This window comes from Engystomops pustulosus, chromosome 5 (assembly GCF_040894005.1).
Source record: "Engystomops pustulosus chromosome 5, aEngPut4.maternal, whole genome shotgun sequence".
NCBI classification, from domain to species: Eukaryota; Metazoa; Chordata; class Amphibia; order Anura; family Leptodactylidae; genus Engystomops; species Engystomops pustulosus.
The window spans coordinates 129595888-129621265 of NC_092415.1; the positions used below are offsets into that span (position 1 = coordinate 129595888).

The following is a 25378-nucleotide window of genomic DNA, read 5'->3' on the forward strand; positions in this document are numbered from 1 at the left end:
CTTGTTTTCTGGGCACACCGCGAGGTGGAGGAAGGAAGGAGCGCTCTGCAGCTGCCCGGATTTTAATTTTCTCATTGGCCCCTTTTGTAAGATATAAGATTTTAGCATTTTCGTTATTGGAGCCATGTGACTACAATTTTTTTTGCGGGATGAAAATTTAGGAACTTTTTTTTTCTGTACTGGATTTTTTTACTTTTTTTTTTTTTTTAGTGTTCACCGTATAGCCTAATAATCATGTTACCTTTATTCTATGGGTTGATACGATTACGGGGATACCAGACTTGAATATTTTTTATTAAGTTTTATTAAATTTATTAAATAAAACACTAATGTGGGGAAAAATTTATCATTTCTGCATCGCCGTCTTCCAAGTGGCATAACATTTTTACTTTTTTGGCTACAGAGCTGGTAGATGGCTTGTTTTTTGTGGGACATGTTGTACTTTGCAACAGTATTATTCTGGAGTACATATGTTTTTTTGGTCACTTTTTATTGCATTTTTTGTGGAATTCAATAGGTAATAATCATTTTTGGCAGGTTTTTAACAGTTTTTTTAGCGGTGTTCATTGTGTGGGTTCAATAATTATTTACTTTTATTCTACGGGTTGCTACGGATGTGGTGATACTATATATGTGGGGTTTGTTTTATGATTTAGGCAGTTTTTTGTGTTATATGTCTTTTTATATGTTATGAGGCTTATGGGCATTTTCACTACTTTATTTTTTATTGAAAAACATTTTTATCATCTGATTTCTTGTTTATGATAATACTCTGCAATACTGATGTATTACAGGGTATTAGCAGTATCAGCCCATGCATAGGCTGACACTGTGCCTTTAAGATGACGTCACAGACACCATCCTACAGGCAGCTCTAGGGTACTTATTGGAACCCAAGGCTGCCATAGCAATGATCTGCGACCCCGAAGACAGCGCGGGGTGGGGGGGCCATCGTGGGGGAAACACCCCCAGAAGGCATGTTAAATGGCACAGTCGCAGCATTTAATGGGTTAAACACCAGCAATCGGAGCACACTCCGACCGCTAGTGTTACACTGGGATGTCAGCTGTTAGCTACAGCTGGCACCCCGTGTATCCCGATGCCGGTTCAGTTCTGATCCAGAGCTGAGCTGGCATCAGCACAGAGGCGGATATATCTGCTGCAAAGCGGGAAGGGGTTAAGGTTTCTTGCATTCAGTAATGTGCCCCACAGCTCCCAGTAATGTCCTCCACAGCCCCATCAATGTGCCTACCCCTCAAACTGCATAATTAAAAAAAAACACTTCTACTCACCTTGGCCTTTCCTTCCTGTTCTTTTCATGTATTGCTGAATAGGGCGCAGTGATGTCAACACCTCACATCCCCTGCTCCCAAAACTGTAGTCAGCTGTCTGAAGCAGTATTGTGATTATGGCATGTGATGGCGTCAGTGTCTCCTGCTCACTGTAGTGGTGAACAGAGCTGCATGTTCCATTCTCCACCACAGTACTAATCACTATTTTTACGCTTTGAGGACGGAGATAGTGATGAGAGTAGGAAGAGATGCCCGGACAGCGGGAAGAGTGTCATGATGACCCAAAGATATCTGGGGCTCTGGCCAAAAAATGACTCTGTTCCCTACTACAGTACTCATCACCATCTCCCCCTTGAGGTCGCAAATAGTGATGAGAGTTGGGAGAGATGCTCGGACAGCGGGAAGAGTGTCCTGCTGATCCCGAGGCAGTTGGAGCTCCTGCCACAAGATCCAGGGCTTTTGACCTAGCAACACCCCTGGTTCACATTCTCGTTTCTTTTTTACACAGATGTGTGTAAAAAATATCATAGTATGCACTACTTTCTCGTTTGCAGACCACAGACTTCCGTAGAGGTCACTAGATCTGCAAAAAAATTGGCAGTAGGCAGATATCATGCATTTAGTTATTTCTCAAATGCAGTTAGGCAACCAACTGGGCAGGTGATAATGGATTATTTGTGAACATGATAAAAAAACAGATGACAAGGACCTCCCCTTCTGAATAAGCCCTTAGAATATAGTGTAAAAAAAAAAGATTCATTTTCACTGTATAATTTTTACTCACTATAGATATATTATTATACACAAAGTAAACTCACCTTACTATCTATTTCACTATTTCCTAGTGCATACTGGATAACATAGAGCAAAGCATCAGTCAGCCCATCACACTCTCTCATTCTTCTACGTGCCTCCTCGCCAGCAGAGCTCACATTCCTGCAAAAAAAAGAAAAAAAATCAGTATGTATTAAAATTAATAATGCTTACTCTTATGCATGTTTCACAGTAGAAACACACCTGCATAAAAGATGGCGTAAAAAACACAGAGAGGGACGTGGCGCAGAGGCCCTGATAAATATTCCCCAAAGAGAGAAGTAATTATTTTGTTACAATTTTTAATTTTGTTGTGGATCACATGTGTCCATTTCTTCGTTTTATAGATATTTCTTTGGAGCTGTGGCAAATTTGCCCTGGAATATTTATATTTATACCAGGGCAAAATTGCCACAGCTCCAAAGAAATATCTATAAAAACCAAAAAAACGAAGAAATGGAGACATGTGATCCACAACAAAATTAAAAATTGTATTACTTTATTAGACACAATTTGTTAAAAACATAGAGTACCAATACATTTAAGAGGAGGAACACAGGCAGTGTATCCATTTAACAGTAAGTTAAACTGCATACACTGCACTTGGTACTTTTTCTTGATTCTTGGTATGCACTTTAACGTTTTCAATGAATCAAGAAAAAATGCCAAGTGCAGCGTAACTTACACACTGCCTGGTCTATGATCCACGTTCCTCCTCCTGAATTTATTGGTTCTCTGTATTTTTAACAAATTATGTCTAATAAAGTAATACAATTTTTAGTTGTGTTGTTTCATAGTAGCATTTATGCTTTTATACTGTGGTTGTCTAAGAATAAATAAAATGCATTTATGGCTGGGGGCTGGTGTTGATTCAGCAACCACAGCCATGCCTCTTCTACTGCAGGAGTTTCAGGCTCTAGCAGACGTGTGGCTGTGGTCGAGAGAGCACTGCCTTGGCCAGTGATGATCTTTTTGGGCCAACACTTAACACTCAACACTTAAAAAATGTAAAAAAAAAAAAGCGCAACACCTAAAACACTTTGTATGGGACTTTTTATATAATTTTATGTATTAAAAATACATTTTGTTATTTAGAAAACAGGGTGCACATTTCAAGCAGCTATATCTTCTAAACCATGGCATCTAGAAACAAAAAAATATTTTAATAGGAGAATCCACTCTTTAACCCCTTAAAGCTATATACTATGTATATATACACATTTACTCAATTGAATGTGAAGATAATTTTCAATAAATGTAGCCATGTTGTCGCTCCGAAACAGAGATAGCTCTCCTTGGCCACACATGCACTATTCAGGAGCCTGAGCACCTGGATTAAGCATTCATTACCACAGAACAGCAGTGGTAGTTTCCTTGTGCAATCACTCCAGCAGAGGTGGTCGTATACAAGGACAACAATCTTGTTTAAGGGATCATATTTATGGGAAATTATCTTCACAAAGGTAATTTTTTATGACACCCATTTGAAGAAATGGATGTATTTGAATATTAAATTAAATGTCAATGCCAGGTGAGCATACCCTTTAACCTGACCCTTTTTGTTTTTTCACTTCCCACATTCTAAAAGCCATAACTTTTCTATTTTTCTGTTTTAAATCTGTTTGAGAGATTGCATACTGTGTAACAAATCGTATTTCCTAGTGTCAGTACTTAATATGTCATGCAGTTTACTTGGGACCTCAAAAAAACTCTAGTTATGTTATCCAGCTGTACAAATGACAAAAAAACCCCAAAGCTTTACCCATTTCTAAATGGCTTTGTATATACCGCATTCACTGTGTGCTCCAAATGACAGGTCTCCTTTATTTAGTCAGCACCATCATAGAGATATGCTTTAAAATGCTTAAAACCCAGCACTTTGTAACAACATTTCTTCTTTGTTTCTCAATTATGTTAAAACATTACATAGAATATTCGTAGTCTATATATAGCATCTACGCGTTTTGAGTATTTCTACTCATCATGGCTACCATAGCCCCCAAACAAAGGCTTCTTTGAGCTGAAACGCGCGTCAGGGACGGACTCATCCCGGACACTGGATCCAGTTTACAAACAATTCATGAGTAAGGCTTCTTCTTCATTCAATGGTGGGGAACGCTGCAACTGCACATCATATGTCACATACACTCACCGGCCACTGTATTAGGTACACCATGCTAGTAACGGGTTGGACCCCCTTTTGCCTTCAGAACTGCCTCAATTCTTCGTGGCATAGATTCAACAAGGTGCTGGAAGCATTCCTCAGAGATTTTGGTCCATATTGACATGATGGCATGTTCAAGAAACCAGTCTGAGATGATTCCAGCTTTATGACATGGCGCATTATCCTGCTGAAAGTAGCCATCAGATGTTGCGTACATTGTGGTCATAAAGGGATGGACATGGTCAGCAACAATACTCAGGTAGGCTGTGGCGTTGCAACGATGCTCAATTGGTACCAAGGGGCCCAAATATTCCCCACACCATGACACCACCACCACCAGCCTGAACCGTTGATACAAGGCAGGATGGATCCATGCTTTCATGTCGTTGATGCCAAATTCTGACCCTACCATCCGAATGTTGCAGCAGAAATCGAGACTCATCAGACCAGGCAACGTTTTTCCAATCTTCTACTGTCCAATTTCGATGAGCTTGTGCAAATTGTAGCCTCAGTTTCCTGTTCTTAAGTGGAATACGTCAGGTGCCGCAGTTACCGTTTAGGTTATACAGGGCTACCCGCTGTACCTACCACCAATATGGAATTAATGTTTTACAGTAAGGTGGATAAAATCTAACTTTTATTTAAACAATCTTTAAAACTTATCATTGTGCTACAATACAAACATATATTCTCATCATGTAAGCAAACATGTAAGGTAACTACCAGTGTTCTGTTATGCTTACAGATTATATCACATCAAAAATTCATCAGAAGGAAAACAGGACATTATATGATTATATATCCTGAAATGATTGGAGAGCTATCTATGCACCATAGGGTCATCAGGTCAAATAGGTATATTGCTTAGTGTTAGTGACACTTGAATAGAGGTGCACCGTAGGTATACTGTCAACATGGGCACATACAGTAAAATATTAAATGGCAAGTTCTTACCGTCCGCCAGTCTGTGTTGGAGGGATGACAAAGGTAAAAATTAATCTTACCAATTCTTGTAGTCTCAAGTCGTCAGCTCCTACAGTTCATGCAGAGACCCTGTATGGCCCTCAAATTTAGATTACCCTACCGGTGCCCAGACTCCCGTCCTAACAAGGACGGTCCACAGCTATCCCTACCGAATAAATTGCCCTATCTAGATAGCCTCCGAAAAGCAGCAGTCCCAACGCGTTTCTTCTGCAGTGGTGCAGATTCATCAGGGGATAAAGGTAGAAATTCAAACTAATCCTTTTCTGAGAAAACAATTGAAAGATGTAAGCTAATCTTACTAAGACAGAGCAGTGGCTCTATTCCTAGTGCAAACCGGCATAGTGAATACCGGATGCTCGGCTGGCGTGTGCAGAGATTACTCTGCGCATGTCCTGCTGTTTATAGAGCGTTTGGCGCGCTCGAGACGATTACTTCCGCCTTGGTCATGTGATACCGTCACGTGACCGGTCAGCTGATCCGGCCACATGATCCGTCACCTGATTTGATAGGGCGGAGACCTGGAGTTATGACGCGATGCCGGGAATTGTAAGTACGGAACCCGCAAATGCTCGACCGTCAATAAAAACAGGACAAAACCAAAAACAGTGACTTCGCATATAGGGTAATTTGGCATTCTTTAAGCGGCACTTGATTTTGATATAAGAATAAGGTACATAAGATGATATTTCTGGCAGTAATCCAGCCTCCATAAGAACAAATGGTTATAGGAGGCAGAATGTTAATTTTCATTGAAAGAAGGACTAAACGCCTACACCGTCTAGAAGAGAGGCTATCCAACAACACTTTATACAGAATAGATTACATATCAAGTATAGTAAGGATTACCCTTACATACAAGGCTTTCAAAAAAGTAAGTAAAAATACGGGAGTAATAAATTTACGAAGATTGGTAAAACATTCAATCTATAAAGTGACTGTGTTGTAGGTTGTTAGGCTGAGGGGGAAATATCATGTATCTATAAACGCAGCAAAGCTAAGGGTTTCATTCAGCCCTGCTGGGGCTACCGTCCCGAGTCTAAAAATCCACCTAGTTTCCATTTGGAGGATTTTTTTGTCCCAGTTCCCTCCTCTTACACTACGTGGTACATGGGCAATACCATGAAATCTCAGCACACTCGAGTCACCCTGATGGTGATCAAGGACATGTTTAGCAACTGAGGTGTCCCTGGAGTGTCTAATGTCGGCCAAATGCTCACCAACTCTTCTCCTGAATTGACGAAATGTCTTGCCGACATATTCAATCCCACAACTACATATCACCCTGTATATCACCCCTTCTGTTTTGCAGTTGATAAAGGCTTTAATCATGATCTGCTCCCCTATAACATTTGCCTTAAATTGTTTTGTTACTAGAATAAAGGGACATGCCACACATCCACTACATTTGTATGAGCCTTTAGGTCTTGCTTCCTCAAGCCAGGTTAGATGGTTTGCGCCTGAGTAGTGGCTGTGGACAAGCCTATCCTTTATGGAGCGGCCTTTTCTATATGTGATGGAGGGTGATTCATTAATGGCATCAGAGATGTCAGGATCCATTAGGAGAGTGCTCCAATGTTTGGAGATAATTTCCTTTATTTTTTCCGAGCCATTACTGAAAGTAGTTATAAATCTGACAGTCTTATCTGGGTCTTCTTTAGTGGTTGGGGCCAGCAAATCTTGCCGATCCTTCCCTAGTGCGTTCTGAAAAGCATCTCTTAGGATCTTCTCTGGATATCCCTTCTGTAGGAACCTTTGTCTAAGGTCATCTGCTTGTTTAAGGAACGTATTGTTATCTGAGCAATTTCTTCTCAGTCTGAGATATTGTCCTCGCGGTATTCCCCTCTTGAGTGGTATAGGATGACTACTCTCCCACCTCAAGAGAAATTTGTCGCTGTAGCCTTTCTAAAGACCTCAGTATGTACAGTGCCATCATGATCTTTTGAGAGTAAAACGTCCAGGAAGGGTAATTTATCAAGACTGACGTCATATGTGAATTTCAGTCCAAAGTCATTATGATTCAGACTCTCCACAAACTCTACAAAGAGAGGTTTGGGTCCCTTCCAGACCACCAGTACATCGTCAATATAGCGTAACCAAATCTCAATATACTGAAAGAAAGAATTATCTGGTGCAAAAATGACGGCATCCTCCCACCAGCCCAGGAGCAAGTTGGCGTAGGTTGGCGCACACGGCCAACCCATAGCCGTGCCCCTGAGCTGGTGGTAGAATTTGCCGTCAAACAAAAAATAGTTATGGGTTAGACAGAACAAAAGGGATCGGAGTACAAAATCATCATGTTGTCTGAATTGTGTACCTCTTGATTTTAAGAAATAGGCAACTGCAGAAAGGCCTTTCTCGTGGGGAATTGAGGAGTAGAGGGCCTCTACGTCAATTGACGCCAGAAGCCAATCCCTCTCCACTGATATCCCATCGAGTCTTCTCAAAAGATCTAGTGAGTCTCGAGTATATGATTGGAGAGATTCAACATAAGGTCTTAATATTCTGTCCAAATAAATCCCCACATTCTGGGTAATGTTGTTAATCCCAGAAACAATTGGCCTCCCCTTTAAGGGATCAAGTCCTTTATGGACTTTTGGTAGACTATAAAAGGTGGCCACCATTGGGGTGACAGGTTCCATAAAGTGAAATTCTTTTTGATCAATCAGGTCTAAACTTAATGCATCATTGAGAATCATCATCAACTCCTCTTTGTATTTAGCAGTCGGATTTGTTTTCAGGACTTCATATGCCGACTTGTCCGACAGCAAATTAAGGCACATCCTTTTATAATTATCAGAATCCATTACCACAACGTTACCGCCCTTATCGGATGGTTTAATAGTTAAACTTTTATCCTTTTCTAGTTGTTCCAGGGCTTGCAATTCCACTTTTGTACAGTTAAAGGGTACAAACGGTACTTCCATCTTTTTGATGTCATTTGTCACGTCTCTTAGAAACACATCAATAGGGGAGATATCTGAGAGGGGCGGGAACCTCATGCTTTTTCTATGTAAGTCTGTGAATGGGCCTTTGCCTACAATCTGCGGGCTAGAGTCCTCCAAGCCATATAATAACCTCACATCTTGCAGGAGATCACAAGGAATCTCCAGTTCCCTACACATTTTTTTATCTCTCTTAGCAAACTGTTTTTTCCACTTGAGTTTTCTCGTGAATAGGTGTAAATCTTTCACGGTCTCGAAGATGTCAGCCTTGCTAGAGGGGACAAAATTCAAGCCTTTTTTCAAAAGCTGTGTTTCTGTTTCAGAGAGTGTCCTCTTAGATAAATTTATGATTTGGGAGTCCCTGTCTGAGTTGTCGGTGGTCTGCTCCTTGCTCTGGTCTGATAGGGTTGGTCTAAAAAATCAGTCCATGCTCCTCTACCTCTTTGTGTGCCTCTCCCTCTACCTCTCCGTGACCTAGAGTGTTTCCCTGAGGATTCGATATCAGAGTTGTCTGTTTCGGAGGAGGAAATGTCTGTCTCAATGTGCTTGCGATTATATATCAATGAGTATGCCTTATTATCTCTGAAATCTTGCAGATCGCGTAAGAATTGATTATGTTTCCGCTCCTTCAAGTGGTATTGGTATTTTTCAATCACCAGTTGAAGTTGGCTTTCCTTAGTTTTGAATTCAGGTTCTGATTCAAATTTTTTTGTAATTTTGATCTGTTCAGTCAGTCTATTCTCCAGATTCTGGAGAATCCCCTTTTCCTCTTCTAACAGAATCTGCATTAGTCTCAGAGAACTGTTAGTGGCCTCCTTTTCCCATCTCTTCATTAGATTTGAAGTTCTACATCTAACTGCTGGTACAAGCGAGATTCTCAGACCTCTTGGAACGATAGAGTTTTTAATATAGTTCTCAAGAGATGAGAGTTCCCACCAGGACGTGATCTTGTCTTTATATATTTTCGTTAATTCTCTAAATGCTGCATTTAAGGTTGGAGTGTATCTTTGTTGGGTGTATTCCCTATCCGAGAACACTTCCCTCGCCTCATCCAGCCACTGCTCTGTCTTAGTAATATTAGCTTACATCTTTCAATTGTTTTCTCAGAAAAGGATTAGTTTGAATTTCTACCTTTATCCCCTGATGAATCTGCACCACTGCAGAAGAAACGCGTTGGGACTGCTGCTTTTCGGAGGCTATCTAGATAGGGCAATTTATTCGGTAGGGATAGCTGTGGACCGTCCTTGTTAGGACGGGAGTCTGGGCACCGGTAGGGTAATCTAAATTTGAGGGCCATACAGGGTCTCTGCATGAACTGTAGGAGCTGACGACTTGAGACTACAAGAATTGGTAAGATTAATTTTTACCTTTGTCATCCCTCCAACACAGACTGGCGGACGGTAAGAACTTGCCATTTAATATTTTACTGTATGTGCCCATGTTGACAGTATACCTACGGTGCACCTCTATTCAAGTGTCACTAACACTAAGCAATATACCTATTTGACCTGATGACCCTATGGTGCATAGATAGCTCTCCAATCATTTCAGGATATATAATCATATAATGTCCTGTTTTCCTTCTGATGAATTTTTGATGTGATATAATCTGTAAGCATAACAGAACACTGGTAGTTACCTTACATGTTTGCTTACATGATGAGAATATATGTTTGTATTGTAGCACAATGATAAGTTTTAAAGATTGTTTAAATAAAAGTTAGATTTTATCCACCTTACTGTAAAACATCAGTTTCCTGTTCTTAGCTGAAAGGAGTGGCACCCGGTGTGGTCTTCTGCTGCTGTAGCCCATCTGCCTCAAAGTTTGACGTACTGTGCGTTCAGAGATGCTCTTCTGCCTACCTTGGTTGTAACGGGTGGCGATTTGAGTCACTGTTGCCTTTCTATCAGCTCGAACCAGTCTGCCCATTCTCCTCTGACCTCTGGCATCAACAAGACATTTCCGCCCACAGAACTGCCGCTCACTGGATGTTTTTTCTTTTTCGGACCATTCTCTGTAAACCCTAGAGATGGTTGTGCGTGAAAATCCCAGTAGATCAGCAGTTTCTGAAATACTCAGACCAGCCCTTCTGGCACCAACAACCATGCCACGTTCAAAGGCACTCAAATCACCTTTCTTCCCATACTGATGCTCGGTTTGAACTGCAGGAGATTGTCTTGACCATGTCTACATGCCTAAATGCACTGAGTTGCCGCCATGTGATTGGCCGATTAAAAATTAAGTGTTAACGAGCAGTTGGACAGGTGTCCCTAATAAAGTGGCCGGTGAGTGTATATGATATCACATATATGATCTTGACAGTGCCACCGAATTGACAACACTATTTTTCCTTCCCGTATATGTACTTTACATATCTCTATGTGATATACGGGTATCATTCCCCTATTTGTCTACCATCACTTGTTCTCTGTATCTTTTAAAATAAAACTATGCATGTTTCTAAATCCTTTAGTTTTACTATAATAAAGATTAGTAATTTTATTTCCTTACTTGTATGTGGTTTGGCTCTTTCTCCCCAAAAAATCTTTTTGGAGGCACAATAGGATATTTATTGGTTTCTTTTGGCCATTTACCCAGGTGTAAAAAATGCTGCTGGCTGAGACTATGTTGTAATGCTCAGGTACCCATTCCACCCTTGTTTCTGTTCTTACATAATTGTATGTATGGACATCATATATGCTATGTAATGTTTCAATATGTTGGAGAAATAAAGAAGAAATTTTGTTAAAAAAGAAAGTTTTTTTTTTTAATATTTTTTGAAGAATGTAATTTGCCCTGCAACCAGAGGGCATATCCTATGCACTTGGACTAATGTGGGTTGCAACACAAATACTCACAGGTATGGCTGCCTTCAAGAAGCATATTACTCTATCTTTTCTATTTTTTTTTAATAATGGATATATAAGAATTAAAGATTTTTTTATATTTTAATACATTTTTGAAGAAAAAAACATTTTTTTGTTTTGCTGTATTCGTGTAAAGAGTAATTTTTTGTGGGAGAAGCTGACATTTTCACTGCTAACATTTTGAGGACTGTATGATCTTTTGATCATGTTTTATTCAAATTAGGATACCTAACATGTTTATGATTTTGTTTCCCTAGAACACGTCTTCAGGGGAAAGGGAGGCAATTTGAATATTTACATTTATTTAAATTATTGTTATTATTTCAAACCCCCTTGGGTACTTTAACCATAAAAAAACTGTGGAATGGCAGGGCCCCATAGCAGTCTTCGGGCTTCGGCATGGGCCCCCCCTTCCCACTTGAAAATTATACATTATACATATATGCAAGTTACAATCACACATTTGTACACTTATGCACATATCCTCATATAGACACACACACACAGGGACATTTACAAACACACAGCATATATACACACATACAGTATATGCAGACGCCATGCACCGTATACACATATTACAGATGCAGCATATATACATCACATATATATTAGATACATATTATGATGTACAAAGTGAAGCATAATATGGATATAATGATGCACATCCTCCAATCTTTAGTGTGTCAGGTCGGATTCTGGGGCCCCCTGACACTGTGGGCCACATAGCGGTTGCTATGGCTGCTACCACTGTAGTTGCGCCCCTGTTTGTGAGTTATCCCTGGTGAGCGATGTGGAATGGGTACTGAAACCCAGTTTTGCTTGGAAAAATACAAATATTGAATTAAAAAAATACTAATATGGGAATATGTTAGGGGTTACCTCAGATAAAAGATTAGGGCCACTTGTAGAGTATATGTCAAATACAGAAACACCATCAAAAAGGAAGAACTACACAAATAGTAAAGAATTGGGCACATGAAAAAGGCAAAACTGAAGAAATACAAAATGGCCATGTGCTATGCCAAAAAAACAATCTTTATTAAATATAAACAACAATTAATATATGTACACCAGACAAAAAAGCCAATAAAAACATCTAAAAAGGAAAAATCCTATATCTGAAACCCTAAGGGAGGTTTGAGCCCATGATAAGGCCCCTAAGGCAAAGAACCTCCCTACCCAGCCCCCCACCCTACACCTGTCCAGTACAAGATGAAAGCAAGTACCTAAAAAAATGACATCAATCAAACATCCATACAGTAATTGATGGTGAAATATGTGTAGCCATAATAGTTACCAAGTGAGCTGGACAGATGAGGGAGGGGCCGGGAGAGCCCCACGCGTATCGTCCCCTGAGGAAGCCACCGTTGTGGCGATACAGAAACACAGCATAATAACTAAATATATTGGGGCTCATTTACTAAGGGTCCGTCAGACGAATTTTCGTCGGGTTTCCCAACCATTTCCATTTTGCGCCAAATTGCCCTGTGACTTTGGCGCACACGATCGGGTTTTGGTGCCGGCTTGCACGCAACAGAAATCGGGGGGCGGGCCGTCGGAGTTGGACAAGGAGCAGGATTTAACATTTAGAATTGTGTCGCAAGACACGCACTTACAAGGACCGGGAAGAAGCAGGTGAACTACGGCGGACCTCGGCGCAGAAGCGACGGATGCAGGAACTCGGGTGCACGAGCTACATGAATCATGGCAGACCCGAATCCTCGTCTGACAACGCACCGCGGGATCGTGACAGGACCGGGTAAGTAACAGGACAGGTGAGGCATCTCAGTGGGGCAATAATAATAATAATAATTCCTTTATTTATATAGCACACACAGATTTTGCAGTGCTGCACAGATCTTCCCAAATCGGTCCCTGTCCCCATGGGGGTCACAATCTAATCAACCTACCAGTATGTTTTGGAGTGTGGGAGGAAAACGGAGAACCTGGAGGAAACTCACACGGAGAGAACTGAAAACTCTTTGTAGATGTTGATCCTCGGATATAAACCCAGGACCCCAGTGCTGCAAAACACCAATTTACACCTCACTTAAAAGTTGATTTTCTGGATGATGCCACCACACTGGGCCATGAAAGAAACATGCTCTGCAAGCAATGTGCATGATGGCAGTTACACATCACTATTATGGTAACAGAGCAGGACAATCCGTTACATCATCACTGGGAGCAGACCATGAGAGGGAGGATGAGTTACTTAGAACTAAAAGATCATGGGACTTGTAGTTTCCAGAGGTGGCCATTTTGTTGATAACTCTGCCTACTTAAGAAAGCCCATAACACTTTGTGAAACATAAAAGAAAACTATTTAAGCTCCATTTTGTGACTAATGATATTGAGTTTTGTTTTATTCATTTATTTATAGCATTGCAGGTTTTTGTATCAGACGTTCAAAATTCCGGAATACCGCTTTAAGTATTTCCAAATAAGCAAAATATGGTCAGGAATATTTTAAAGCAGGTTGGGTCATTATTAACCCATTTAACAACCCATGAGGGACTAGTATGTCATGGCACCGTAAAGGGGGAACGGAGAGGCTTCATGGGCTGCAATATGCAGCAAACACCCATATAACAACCGCAATTGGTGTTAAGGAAAAGCATGAACATGAAAATAACAGGCGTTGCCACTTAAAGCCCAGAAAATGACATAACCAGATAGTTAAAGCCATCAAAAGCACATCAATAGATTAGTCCATGAGGGGGAGGAAAAAAATTCTCTGTAAGAGTCGACCCACTGCCTGGCTAACTGAAAGATGGGTGCAGATATGAGCATTACATTGTGCAGAAGAGCTAGTAGCAGCTCCTTTTGTGTCATAACGTTTCCAATCTAATATCCAATTTGAGTAGTTACTTCTGTTACAGTTAGTATGGGTGATTTTATCCAATGATTCATAACAGATTAGCTTAGCAACTAGTAAAAAGGCATGGGTATGCAGAAAAATAGAGTCATACGCTTCCACAACATGGAAAATCAATAGCAGTGGGTCTAAGCGTAAGTCAGTGGTCCAATGAATCTGTATGTGGTTTCTAAACTTGTTCAAGAAGTCTTGTGTGTATGTATGTATGTATGTATTTATGTATTTGCTAACATTAACTAACATTAACCATATGTCTGCTTTATATTAATGTAATGTTTTAATGTTTATTAGGAGTTTTTTTATTACATGTTATAACATGTTTTATGTTATTTTATTACAAATCAATCAAAAATGTTCTAGATTCTCACAAAAATTTAAGATTCAATTATTTTAGAGGCCTATTCACATTTATTTAACCCTTAAGGTCCTTTTTAGTTTTTTAACTTCCATTCTTCACTCTCCACCTTCAAAAATCTATTACTTTTTTATTTTTCCACTTAAAGAGCTCTGTGATAGCTTGTTTTCTGCATAACAAATTGCACTTCATAGTGATGGTATTTAATTTTCCATGTCATGTACTGGGAAGCGGGGAAAAAAATTCCAAATACAAATGGTGAAAAAACGCATTTGCACCGTTTTCTTGTGGGCTTGAATTTTACGGATTTCACTGTGTGCCCCATATAACATGTCCACTTTATTCTTTCGTAATAATTTGTATAGGTGTTCTAATGTTTTCATACATTTACAAAAATTGAAACCTCCTGTACAAATTTTTATTTTTATTTTGCCATCTTCTGGCGCTAATAACTTTTTCATACTTTAGTGTACGGAGCTGTGGGTGGTGTCATTTTTTGCAACTCTTGTTGACATTTTCAATGCTGCTATTTTTAGGACTGTACGACCATTCAATCAATTTTTATAGAAATTTTAGCCATTTTTGACTTTAGGCGCTATTTTTCGTTACGGGGTTAAACGCAGTGAAAAACCGTTATTATATTTTGATAGATCAGGCATTTTTGGACGCAGCGATACCTAATGTGTTTATGATTTTTACAGTTTATTTTATTTAGATCAGTTCTAAAGAAAGGGGGGGTGATTTGAATTTTTTTTATTTTTTTATTTTTACTATTTTTCAGACTCCCTAAGGTGCTTTAACCCTAGGTTGTCTGATCGATCCTACCATATACTGCCATACTACAGTATGGCAGTATATGGGGATATTCCTCCTCATTCATTACAATGTGCTGATACCACATTGTAATGAAGGGGTTAAAATGAGAGAGCCTTGGGTCTTCGGAAGACCGGAGGCTGTCATGGCGACGGATCGCTTCTCCCCGATGACTTCACGGGGAGCGACGATACTTGGCAAGATCGACGACATAGCACCCACACATATGCAGCAAAGGCTTACCGGTTATGGAGAGGGCTCAGCCCGTGAGCCCTCTCCATGCACCGGGACCCGACGTGTGCGGTAGTCGGTAAGGGGTTAAATTGCATCCCTAAAACTATTCAAAACAGCTGTTGTTAAGAATTGAACATTAAATAAAATAAGATGGAGGTTCTATATGGAATTTTTACATTTTGACAACAAAATGTTTATTAAGCTCTAAAATTTACATGTTCATTCAGGATAAAAGGAGAAAACACATGTCAGATTTTGGTGTGCAGTTTCTGTCGAATCTGGCAATATCCCACATGTTAATGTAAACCACCTAATGGCCCCATAACAGAGCGCAGAAGGGAAAAAGCGCCATCATACTTTTGGAGAGCAAATTTTGCTGAAACAAATTTAAGGTCCTATGTAGCATTTGCTGAGCCTATAACATACCAGAACAAGAGAAACCCCTAAAAAGTTATCCCATTTGAAAACTAAACCCCTCAAGAAGTATAGTAACACTATTTTAGGATGTCTATAGTTTTATTAGATTTTTCTTTTATACACCGTATGGTATAGATCATGTTATTTATGTTGTATGGGTCAGTACAATTACTGCATTATCCCATTTAGATATCTTATTTATGTTTGAATAATTTCACAGAATAAAATCCATTTGGAGAGAAAAATCAGCTGCTTTTGCATCACCGTGGCGTAACATTTTGATTTTTTTTGTTGATTGAGCTCGCGATCACCAGCCGCCATCTTGGTGATGATCGTCACTCCCAATTACATCATTGGGGAGCGGCGATTGGTTGCCACAACAGCTTTGGGTCACCCCTGAGGAAGCCTGCATAGACAGGCGATACGCGTGGGGCATCTTTTCCTCCAGCTCCCTCCCTGACTGCACTATGCACTTTAGGTAACTATATCTACTGTTATCCTTATGGCTAAACCACCCTGTTTACATTATATTGTATACTCTGCACTTTGAATATGATAGCATATAATAGTTTTTGGTGGCTTTAGCCACAACAGGTCTTATTTCCTAGAATATGTATTTTGTTGCATTGAGCTCAGGGATGGCTGCTGGACTTTAAGCACATGTAGTGCTTTTTAATTCTTTTTATGTATTGTTTTTGATTCAATAAAGTTTTCATTTGTTTCGCATACATCCTGCTTTGTTTTTGTGTGTAACAGCTTCGGGTCTTCTGAAGACCTGAGGGTGTCTTGTTTTAACCTAATTATTACAATATGCGATTCGCACATTGTAATGAATGAGGAGGAAAATCCCCATGTACTGCCATACTATAGCATGGCAGTATATGGTAGGATTAATCAGACAACCTAGGATTAAAGTACCCTAGGGGCTCTGAAAAATAGTAAAAATTAAAAAAAGGAAAAAAAATATAATTAAAAAACCTAAAAATTAAAATCATCCCACTTTCCCTAGAAGTCATGGCACTTTTTTGCCATTTTGAAAGATCTAAAAAATTCAATAATAAAATTAATCAATAGGCTGTACAGTCCTAAAAATAGAAGCATTGAAAAAATCACCAAAAGTTGCAAAAAGTACACCAAAGTAGAAAAAGTTATAAGCACCAGAAGATGGCAAAATTCCCCCCAAAATTTTTGGTTTTAAATTTTGTAAGTGTCTGAAAATATTATAAAACCTATACAAATTTGTTATCCCAGTGATCACTCTGATTCAAAAAATAATGTAGACATGTCATTTGGGGCGCAAAGTTGTGAGGGAATAGAATCCATTTTCTATTGTGTTCACATACCATGTGTTTTACCATGCTTAGTACCATCCCCCGTGTACACAGATCATTTTACACTGATACATCCTGTTGAAGGCTATTGGAATGTGGACATGCTCAGTAGGTTCCTTTGTTCCAAGAACCTATAAAAACTCTCTGCTACCTAAATAAAGTGGAATCCTCTCAAACAACATGTGAAGGTCTGAGTGGTTCACCGAGCAGCTCGTACTATACAATGATTTGAAACACATCACATCAGAGCTAAGGGATATTTCCCTAACACAGTGAAAGCCATAAAATCCAAGCCCACAAGAAAATGGTGCAAATGTGTTTTTTCACCAATTTTACTGCATTTGGAAATTTTCTCCGATTCCTAGTACACAGCATGGAATATTAAATACCGTCACTATGAAGTGCAATTTGTTACGCAGAAAACAGAGCTCACAGAGCTCTTTACATGTAAAAATAAGTTATGTAAAAAAGTTATAGATTTTTGATGGTGAGGAGTGAAAAATGTAAATGCAGAAACAAAAACGGGCCAAGTCATTGAGGGGTTAAAGCTTATTTTTAAAAGAATTTTATTGGAATCATTGTGGTGTAAATGTGACATTTTGTTATTTTGTTTACGGTATTCACTGCACAGATTCAGTTATGATTTTTTTTACTGCAAGGGTTATTATGGACACAGCAATAACACATATGTGTGGATAGTGTGCAAATTTTCACTTTTTTATTATATGTGGGAGTTTTATAATATATGGGGCATTTAGGGGAATTTTATAATTTTTTTATTTTATTCTTTTATTTGTAAAATTTGGAACACTTTTAAAAAAAAAAAAAAAATACTGTCCCACTCTGGAACTTGTACAAGGGATCTTCTGATCGCTTGTTCAAACTAAATACTGAACCTGGCATGCAGGGGGTGGCGATCTGCGATATATATTTAAAAATGCACATTGATATTCCCCACTAAAATAAAGAAATCTCCCACTTCAGTAATAAAAGACTATAACCATAGTCGCCACTTTGCCCATATTATATATCAAAAGGACCATCACACACTAGGGAATTAATTTGTAATGGTCATTTTGAGGTAATTTGAAAACTGAAAAAAGTATATAGCATACATTAAAAAAATATTCTCCAGTCTATCCCTATGTGTCAAAAAACCCAGCAAAATATTTTATGGTATTGCACAAAAAAGGAATTTATGGCTCTTAAACCAATAAGTATGAACATTCGTTGGGCTCCAGTCAGTAAATCCTTTTAAGGTCTGGCCAAAAAGGGGGTTAAAACACAAATGCAAAACAGAAAAGGCCTGCAGCAATAAATGGTTATAAAACCATTGACACTAGAAATGATGCTAAAATGCATCAGTTTTCATCAGTCCCACTGGACTCCATTTTAACATTTCAAAAAGCTACAAAAATGTTAAAAGAGACACTCTAGTTTTTTTTTTTACTTTTTATTACATCTCTAGTCCTCCAGTATATTAAAGTCAATGGGTATAACCGTATTTAGTTACATCAGGTGAGAGCTGCAGGAAAAGCTAAAAAGTGTTTTTCCTGAAGTGCTGCTTTAAAGACATGTCACCAAAATTTTTCCCCTCGCACCAGTAATACCTGCTGGTAAAGGGTCAGAAGTCTTCTTTATGTCAACTAAAATTATCTGCCACTGAGGCACTGTACCTTAAATACAGCTGTTTTTTCTGATATCCAAACAAGTAGACATGAGTCAATGGGGCATATTTATAAGGGACTCTGCATCATGTCACTGAAATAATCGCAAATGATAGCTTATTGCTAGTGGGTCCTGAAGGGAGTGGCTCAAGGGGGCATTACTGACCCTGTGCCGGCCACTTGCTGCTGCCAGCGACTTTTCACGTGTGAAAAGTCGCCGTCTGTGTTTATTTCGCTGCGCTGCTCCCTACCCGATACAGCAAGCGGCTGAAGCCTCTTGATTTATTGCACTGTGAAAATGCAGCGGAGGTGCTATCATACGATAAATATCCCCCAATGTCTGCAGAGAAGAGTCACATTTTTTCCAGGCTGCTAGTGAACCCCGCCTCCTCCTTTTGATTGACAGCTCACAATCTCTTCAAATCTCAGGCTAAGCAGACATGAAATCCTTTCCCTGCCTGTCCTCACCAGAATGCTGTGCCTCTCACTGCATGGTGAATTTAGCAGAGAGAAATGTATGGGAAAATGCAGTATTTCACACAACCCGCGCAGGGCCAGGCGCATCCATACATCAGTGGGCTGGGCCATCATTGACAAAGGGAAAAACAAAGCTTGGGGAATTATTTTACTGGTGAGAGGAGGCAAATTTAAGCTGGGACACCTGTACTATACTTTTCAACAAATGGGTGTGAGAAAGGTTTATTGTAATAATAATAATTCCTTTATTTATATAGTGCACACAGGCTTGCCAATTCAGTCCTGTGTCTGTTCTTGGTGACAGGTTCCCTTTAAACACTTTGTATAATGTAATATGTACATCCATTAAAAGGTAATCTTTGCTGCAAGAGAAGTAAGACCTGCCCCAGAAGGTTATTATGGTGGATACTTTATGTGAAATCTCATCCGTTTACCAATAAAAAAAAATCTCCCCTAAAGTCAAGCAGAATCCTACCTTTCATATCACCGGGCTTACGGCTTTATGAGCTAGAGAACCACTGCAACCTCTAAACTTGACTTCTTTAATGTACAAATGAGGTGAGAAAAGTCATTTTTTCCTGACTTTGAAGGAGGTGTTTATAGGTAAACATGTGAGTTTTAAAATAAAAGGAGAGAATTTAGAAAGGACATTTCACATTTCCTACCTGAGTGAACTAGTAGTTTATTGGGGTAAAACCTGGTGATAGGTTTCCTTTAAATGCATTAATAAGCCTTGGTTAGGCACGATGGCCTATGGGTTGAACTTCTTTTTGTGATGCGCTGTTTTTCCCAGCTTATAACACATCAAATTGCTGTTTACCATAAATCTCAAACCCTCCACAGATGTCATTGTCAAATAACATTCTCATTTTATCTACTAGTAGTCTGGCATGTGTGTAAAACTTGAATCTTACCTTAGGCATCCAGTGGCATTGCGCAGCACCTGGGATGAATGTAACTGTATTTTTCGATCATCCTGTAGTATAGAGTTTTCCCATCCAGAATGTGGGATAATCACTGCATTGGTCAACACTGCTAGGGCATCTTGAATTATGGGCATTTTAAGAGCATCACAAGAAGAAAGATTCCACAAAACTCCTACATGCAATAAAACAAATAGCAGTAAGATAACAGAATTCACAGAAATATGTTTTTGATTATGCATTCTCTTTCTATAATAATTACTGCATAAACACAGTTTTTAACACAAGTACCCTTAAATAAAGCTTTATAAAATATATATAGCTTTATATATATATTTATATATATATAACATCTTATATCAGTTGTAACTCTGTTGAGTCTCCTGCAGTTAGATGTTTTCCAGCACCCTAATCGCAACAAAAAAAACAATGGGGCAGATTTATCAAGCTGTCTGAAAGTCAGAATATTCCTAGTTAAAACCAATCACAGCTCCCCTTTAAAATATTAATGAGCACTGGTAAAATGAAAGCTGAGCTGTGATAGGTTGCCATGGCCAACTAGGAAAAGAACCTGTCAGGCAAATTAACCGCCCAAACTTAAATATGTTTTCATAAACTGTCATTAGAAAGCATTACCCCTATCCGTATTTTTCCCACTACATGCCTGTAAATTTAACCCCTTACCTACATGTGACGTACAACATGTTGGCTGCAAGTGTATGGAGAGGGCTCACAGACTGAGCCCTCTCAATAAAAGGTGGGTGTTTGCCACCGGTAACATCCGCAGTCGGTACCAGGTAAATGCTGCCGCGTGGGCGACGCCATCTTGGATTCGTTCACAGCTCCCTGTGAGTTCATCGGGGGGGAGGGGGGTTGATCGGTTGCCATGACAGTCAGTTTTTTCTATCTCGCTCATTACAAGTAGGATCAATCAGACAACCCAGGGTTAAAAGTACCCTAGAGGGTCTGAAAATTAGGAAAAGATAAAAAGTAAAAGGTTAAAAAAAAAAAATTCACCCCCCCCCTTTTCCCTAGAGCTGATATGAATATAATTAAACAGTAAAAATCATAAAAATGTTAGGTATCACAGCGTACGAAAATGTCAGATCTATCAAAATATAATAACAGTTATTCCCTGCGTTTCACCTCGTAAGGAAAATAGCGCCCAAATAAAATAAATAGTAATTAGCGCTTCAAATGGTAGCATCAAAAGTCGCAAAAAAATACACCACCCACGTATTTGCAAGTATGAAAAAATTATTAGAGCCAGAAGATTGCAAAATGAAGAATTTTCTTTTTGTACAGGAGATTTTATGTATTTAATGTATGAAAACCTTATAAAACCTATGCAAATTTGGTATCACCATGATCACGCCAACCCAAAGAATAAAGTTAACATGTCATTTGGGGTGCACAGTGAAAGCCGTAAAATCCAAGCCCCACTGCAATCTGTTATGCAGAGAAAAAGCCCTCATACAGAAAAAAATAAAAAAAAAGTTATAGGGGCACATGTATCATAGTTTTGTCTCTCTGATGTGAATGTTAGAGACTTTTGGCGTCTAGTTTTTGCACCTTATGTATGATCCTGTCTTTTTACTTGTGATACATGTTCAGTTTTTCCTATCCTGGCAGGTGCAAACTTTGGCTTCTTTTTGAGACTTTTGCTGCAAATGTCTCAAATCCACATGGACACAAGTCACGTGACTCATATACAGGAGTGGACACTACTGTTAATTTGGGATTTAACATGTTTCATTTTTAATGCATTTTGAAACTAATTACAACAGCTGTGGAGAGGTGATTTGCCTTATTTCATTACTTTTAACATTTGAATTTACAAAACGCATAGTAAACACAATGTTAACACATGCATTAACGCAGAGTTTATATTGCGTTTTGTAAACACAAATGAAATAAGGCAAATCACCTCTCCTCAGCTGTTGTAATTAGTTTCAAAATTAATTAAAAACACAATGAACCCGCTACGTGTGACCTCACCCTTAGGAGTAACAAATAAAAAAAAAAGCTAAAATTTTAGAATTTTGACTAAAGAGGTTACTGTTCAAAATGTTAAACAGTTAAAGCATGTGAAATAATTTCAATTTACATGTTAAAATCGGGTCCATGAGAAAAAAAAACTTCCTTTGCACCTGTCCTGTCGAAAAAAAGGTGAAAAGTCGCACAGAACATCTGGAAAGTTAAGATACATGAGGCACACTGCAAAAGGTGCAGACCAAGGTGCACTTGAAGAGTGCCAACAAAAGTCGCAAAAAAAAAGACAATTTGCCTAGCTGAAACTATGATACATGAGCCCCATATATTTTGAAGGTGAGGAGTAAAAAATGGAAACATAAAAACTAAAAAGGGCCTCGTCGAGAAGGAGTTAAACAATTTGCTGTATGCAAATCACCTTAGATTGGCCCAATGAGTATTATCATATTCAGCAGTCCAGCTTATTCATGTGTCAGGCACAGCCACACCCCTGACAGCCTGTATAATGATGTGACACTCCTAGTGCTGGCTGCCTCTATGGGGCACATTTACTTACCCATCCCGTCGCAACCCCCAAGGTGCGTTGTCCGACGTGGATTCAGAGATGCCGCGATTCACTGCGATCGTGCGTCTAATTTGCTGCATGTGTCGCTCCCCCGCTCAGGTTCGCCGGAGTTCACCTTCTTCTTCCTGGTGTATGTGAGTGCGTGTCTTGCGACATAATTTGAATTTTAAATTCCACGGTTTGACCGACTGGCCACGCCCCCCGATTTGTGTCGCATGAAAGCCAGCGCCGATGCACCAAAATACGATCGCGTGCGCCACAAACCCCAGTTAAATGTGGTACAAAGCGGAAAAATTTGGGAAACCCCACGGAAATGCATTCCGCAGACCCTTAGTAAATGTGCCCCTATGTGCTTCCTGGTTCTGGCGCCTCCTACAGCCGGTGTGTGTATGATATACTCCTATGCACATGGCTGCATTCTGTAGCAGTTGTAACAGCCTGACATACTGTTACTCCTATACACTACTTTTGAAGCTGATGTCTGTGTCTCTCACAGACAGCAGATAAAGCACAGGCACTAGCAATGCTTTACTTTTCATTAGACACAGACATGAGCAGCGAAGGAGAGTGGAGTGGTAACAGGTGTGACATTTCTCTCCATGAGCCTAGCCTCATTTACATAATAAAAGAAATATTATTATAGATCGATTATTGGCCCTTTGATGGCCCTCCCTCCATTTTGCACAACTGAATTAACTAGAAGATGGTTGGGTTGAAAGCCTTGTGATTTGCTCTAACAGGTAGCAGTGACAGAATTAGTTACAGGGACCTGGGACAAGTATCCTTTAAACACATTGCAAAACATATTTGTTTTAAAACACATGCGTTTTCCCATGTTTACCATGCGTTTGGCTGCTTTTTATCAGGGTTTTTTTTTCATTTCTAGAAGTACACGCAGCTGTGTTAACATTTTCACAGCTGCTTACACATCTAGAAATTTAAAAGAACAGATTCAAAATGACCCAACGCATGGTAAATATGGAAAAATGCATGCATTTTGCAATGCGTTTAACGTTTTAAGGACTTTACTACCCACAATCAAAAATCTATAACTGTTTTTTTACACGTAAAGAGCTCTATGACGGCTTGTTTTCTGCGTAACAAACTGCACTTCATAGTGATGGTATTTATTCTTCCATGTCTTGTACTGGGAAGCGGGAAAAACATTCCAAATGCAAATTTTATATTTTTCAAAATGGCAAAAAAGTGTCATTTTCGACTTTGCCCGCTATTTTCCGTTCCGGTGCTAAACGCAGTGAAAACCATTATTATATTTTGACAGATCGTGCATTTTCGAATGTGGCGATATCTCATGTGTTTATGATTTTTACTGTATATTTATAATAGTTCAAGGGTATAGTTCTACAGTATGGCAGTATAAGGGGATTTTCATCCTCATACATTACAATGTGCAATTAGCCCATAGTAATGAATGGGTTAAATCCAGACAGCCTCGGGTCTTCTGAAGACCCAAAGCTGTCATGGCAACCAATCGCCCCTCCCCACGTCAAGGGAAGCGACGATCCTCGTCAAGATGGTCTTTTTGAAGCCGCCGGCAGCTTTGCGGGTTAGCGATATGCAGCAAAGACTTACCGGCTACGGAGAGGGCTCAGCCTGTGAGCCCTCTCCATGTACCCGCAGGCGACCCGTGACGTGATATTACTTCACGGGTCATTTAAGTGTTAAAACTGCACAGTGTGGCTGCCCCTAATCGTGTAGGATTTCAGGTAAGCAATGTACTCTATTCAGCTTCAAATAAATCTTCCCAACACCTGTGACTTATTGGTGATGGAAGTAGATTCCACAATGGTATTCTACTTACCAGTTATGTGATAGGAAGTCGTCTTGGACGACGATACGCGTGGGGAGCCTGCCACCACTTCTGCTACCCTTCCCTCCGCCTGTATGCCAGCTCTATAGGGGTTCTGCACTATGCCATGTGAACATCTAATGAGAGATGGGGTTTGCTTTGATCATTGATATCTAATATCTTAACACCTTTGTTGCGCTTGGCACTCTTGCCTTGAGCCTTTTTTTATCACATAACATACTGCACAAGCACTTTGTTGCATTTTGCCACAATCTACATATGAATTATACATTTGGTGTTTACAATGGGTTCAGTGCAATAGGAGGTGTTTATAGGTTAGTGCCCCTATAGAACTGTTACGAAAGGCTATCTTTATGCATATTGACTTGATTTTTACCTTCATTTTATTGCCTTTGACGCACACTGAGGGAAGTTTGGAGTCATTATCAGGTGACTGGCAAGTGGTGGTGTGCAGTTGATCCTTACCTGAGTCACCGTCCTTGTATTTGTTGTACATTATTTATTTTAAGTGTTTTTAAATGTATGTCATTGTTTTTGGTTTGTCTTGATTAATTCGGTTTACAAAATTACTTGGTGAGCCGCTATCGTGCATTTCTTTGCTGTCTTATTAATGAAACCTAAATTTGGAAACTTCATACATTAAGAAATTTATTGAGAGGTGTTGTAATTTGTACCCCAGGTATTGCATTCATTTTTCATTAAAGAATTTTTTTTACATTTCATCCCAATGCGGTAAGGCCATGTTATTTACTGCCACACATTTTTAATTTTCTATATGTTTTTTAAATACTGAGACTGCAATTCAGACTTTCCCATGCCTAGCTGTGAC

At 39.4% G+C, this 25378-nt stretch overlaps 1 protein-coding gene across 13 annotated transcripts in view; it reads right to left on the reverse strand.

The window, feature by feature from the left end:
- CTNND2 (catenin delta 2) overlaps nucleotides 1-25378 on the reverse strand; it is a 526223-nt gene that overhangs the window by 194786 nt on the left and 306059 nt on the right. For all 13 annotated transcript variants that reach the window (XM_072153023.1, XM_072153024.1, XM_072153031.1 and 10 more), the window contains 2 exons: nucleotides 20153-20336; nucleotides 2111-2228 (listed from right to left, as the gene is read on the reverse strand). In XM_072153023.1, the coding sequence (XP_072009124.1) occupies nucleotides 2111-2228; nucleotides 20153-20336 (302 nt within the window). The remainder of the gene's footprint in view (nucleotides 1-2110; nucleotides 2229-20152; nucleotides 20337-25378) is intronic.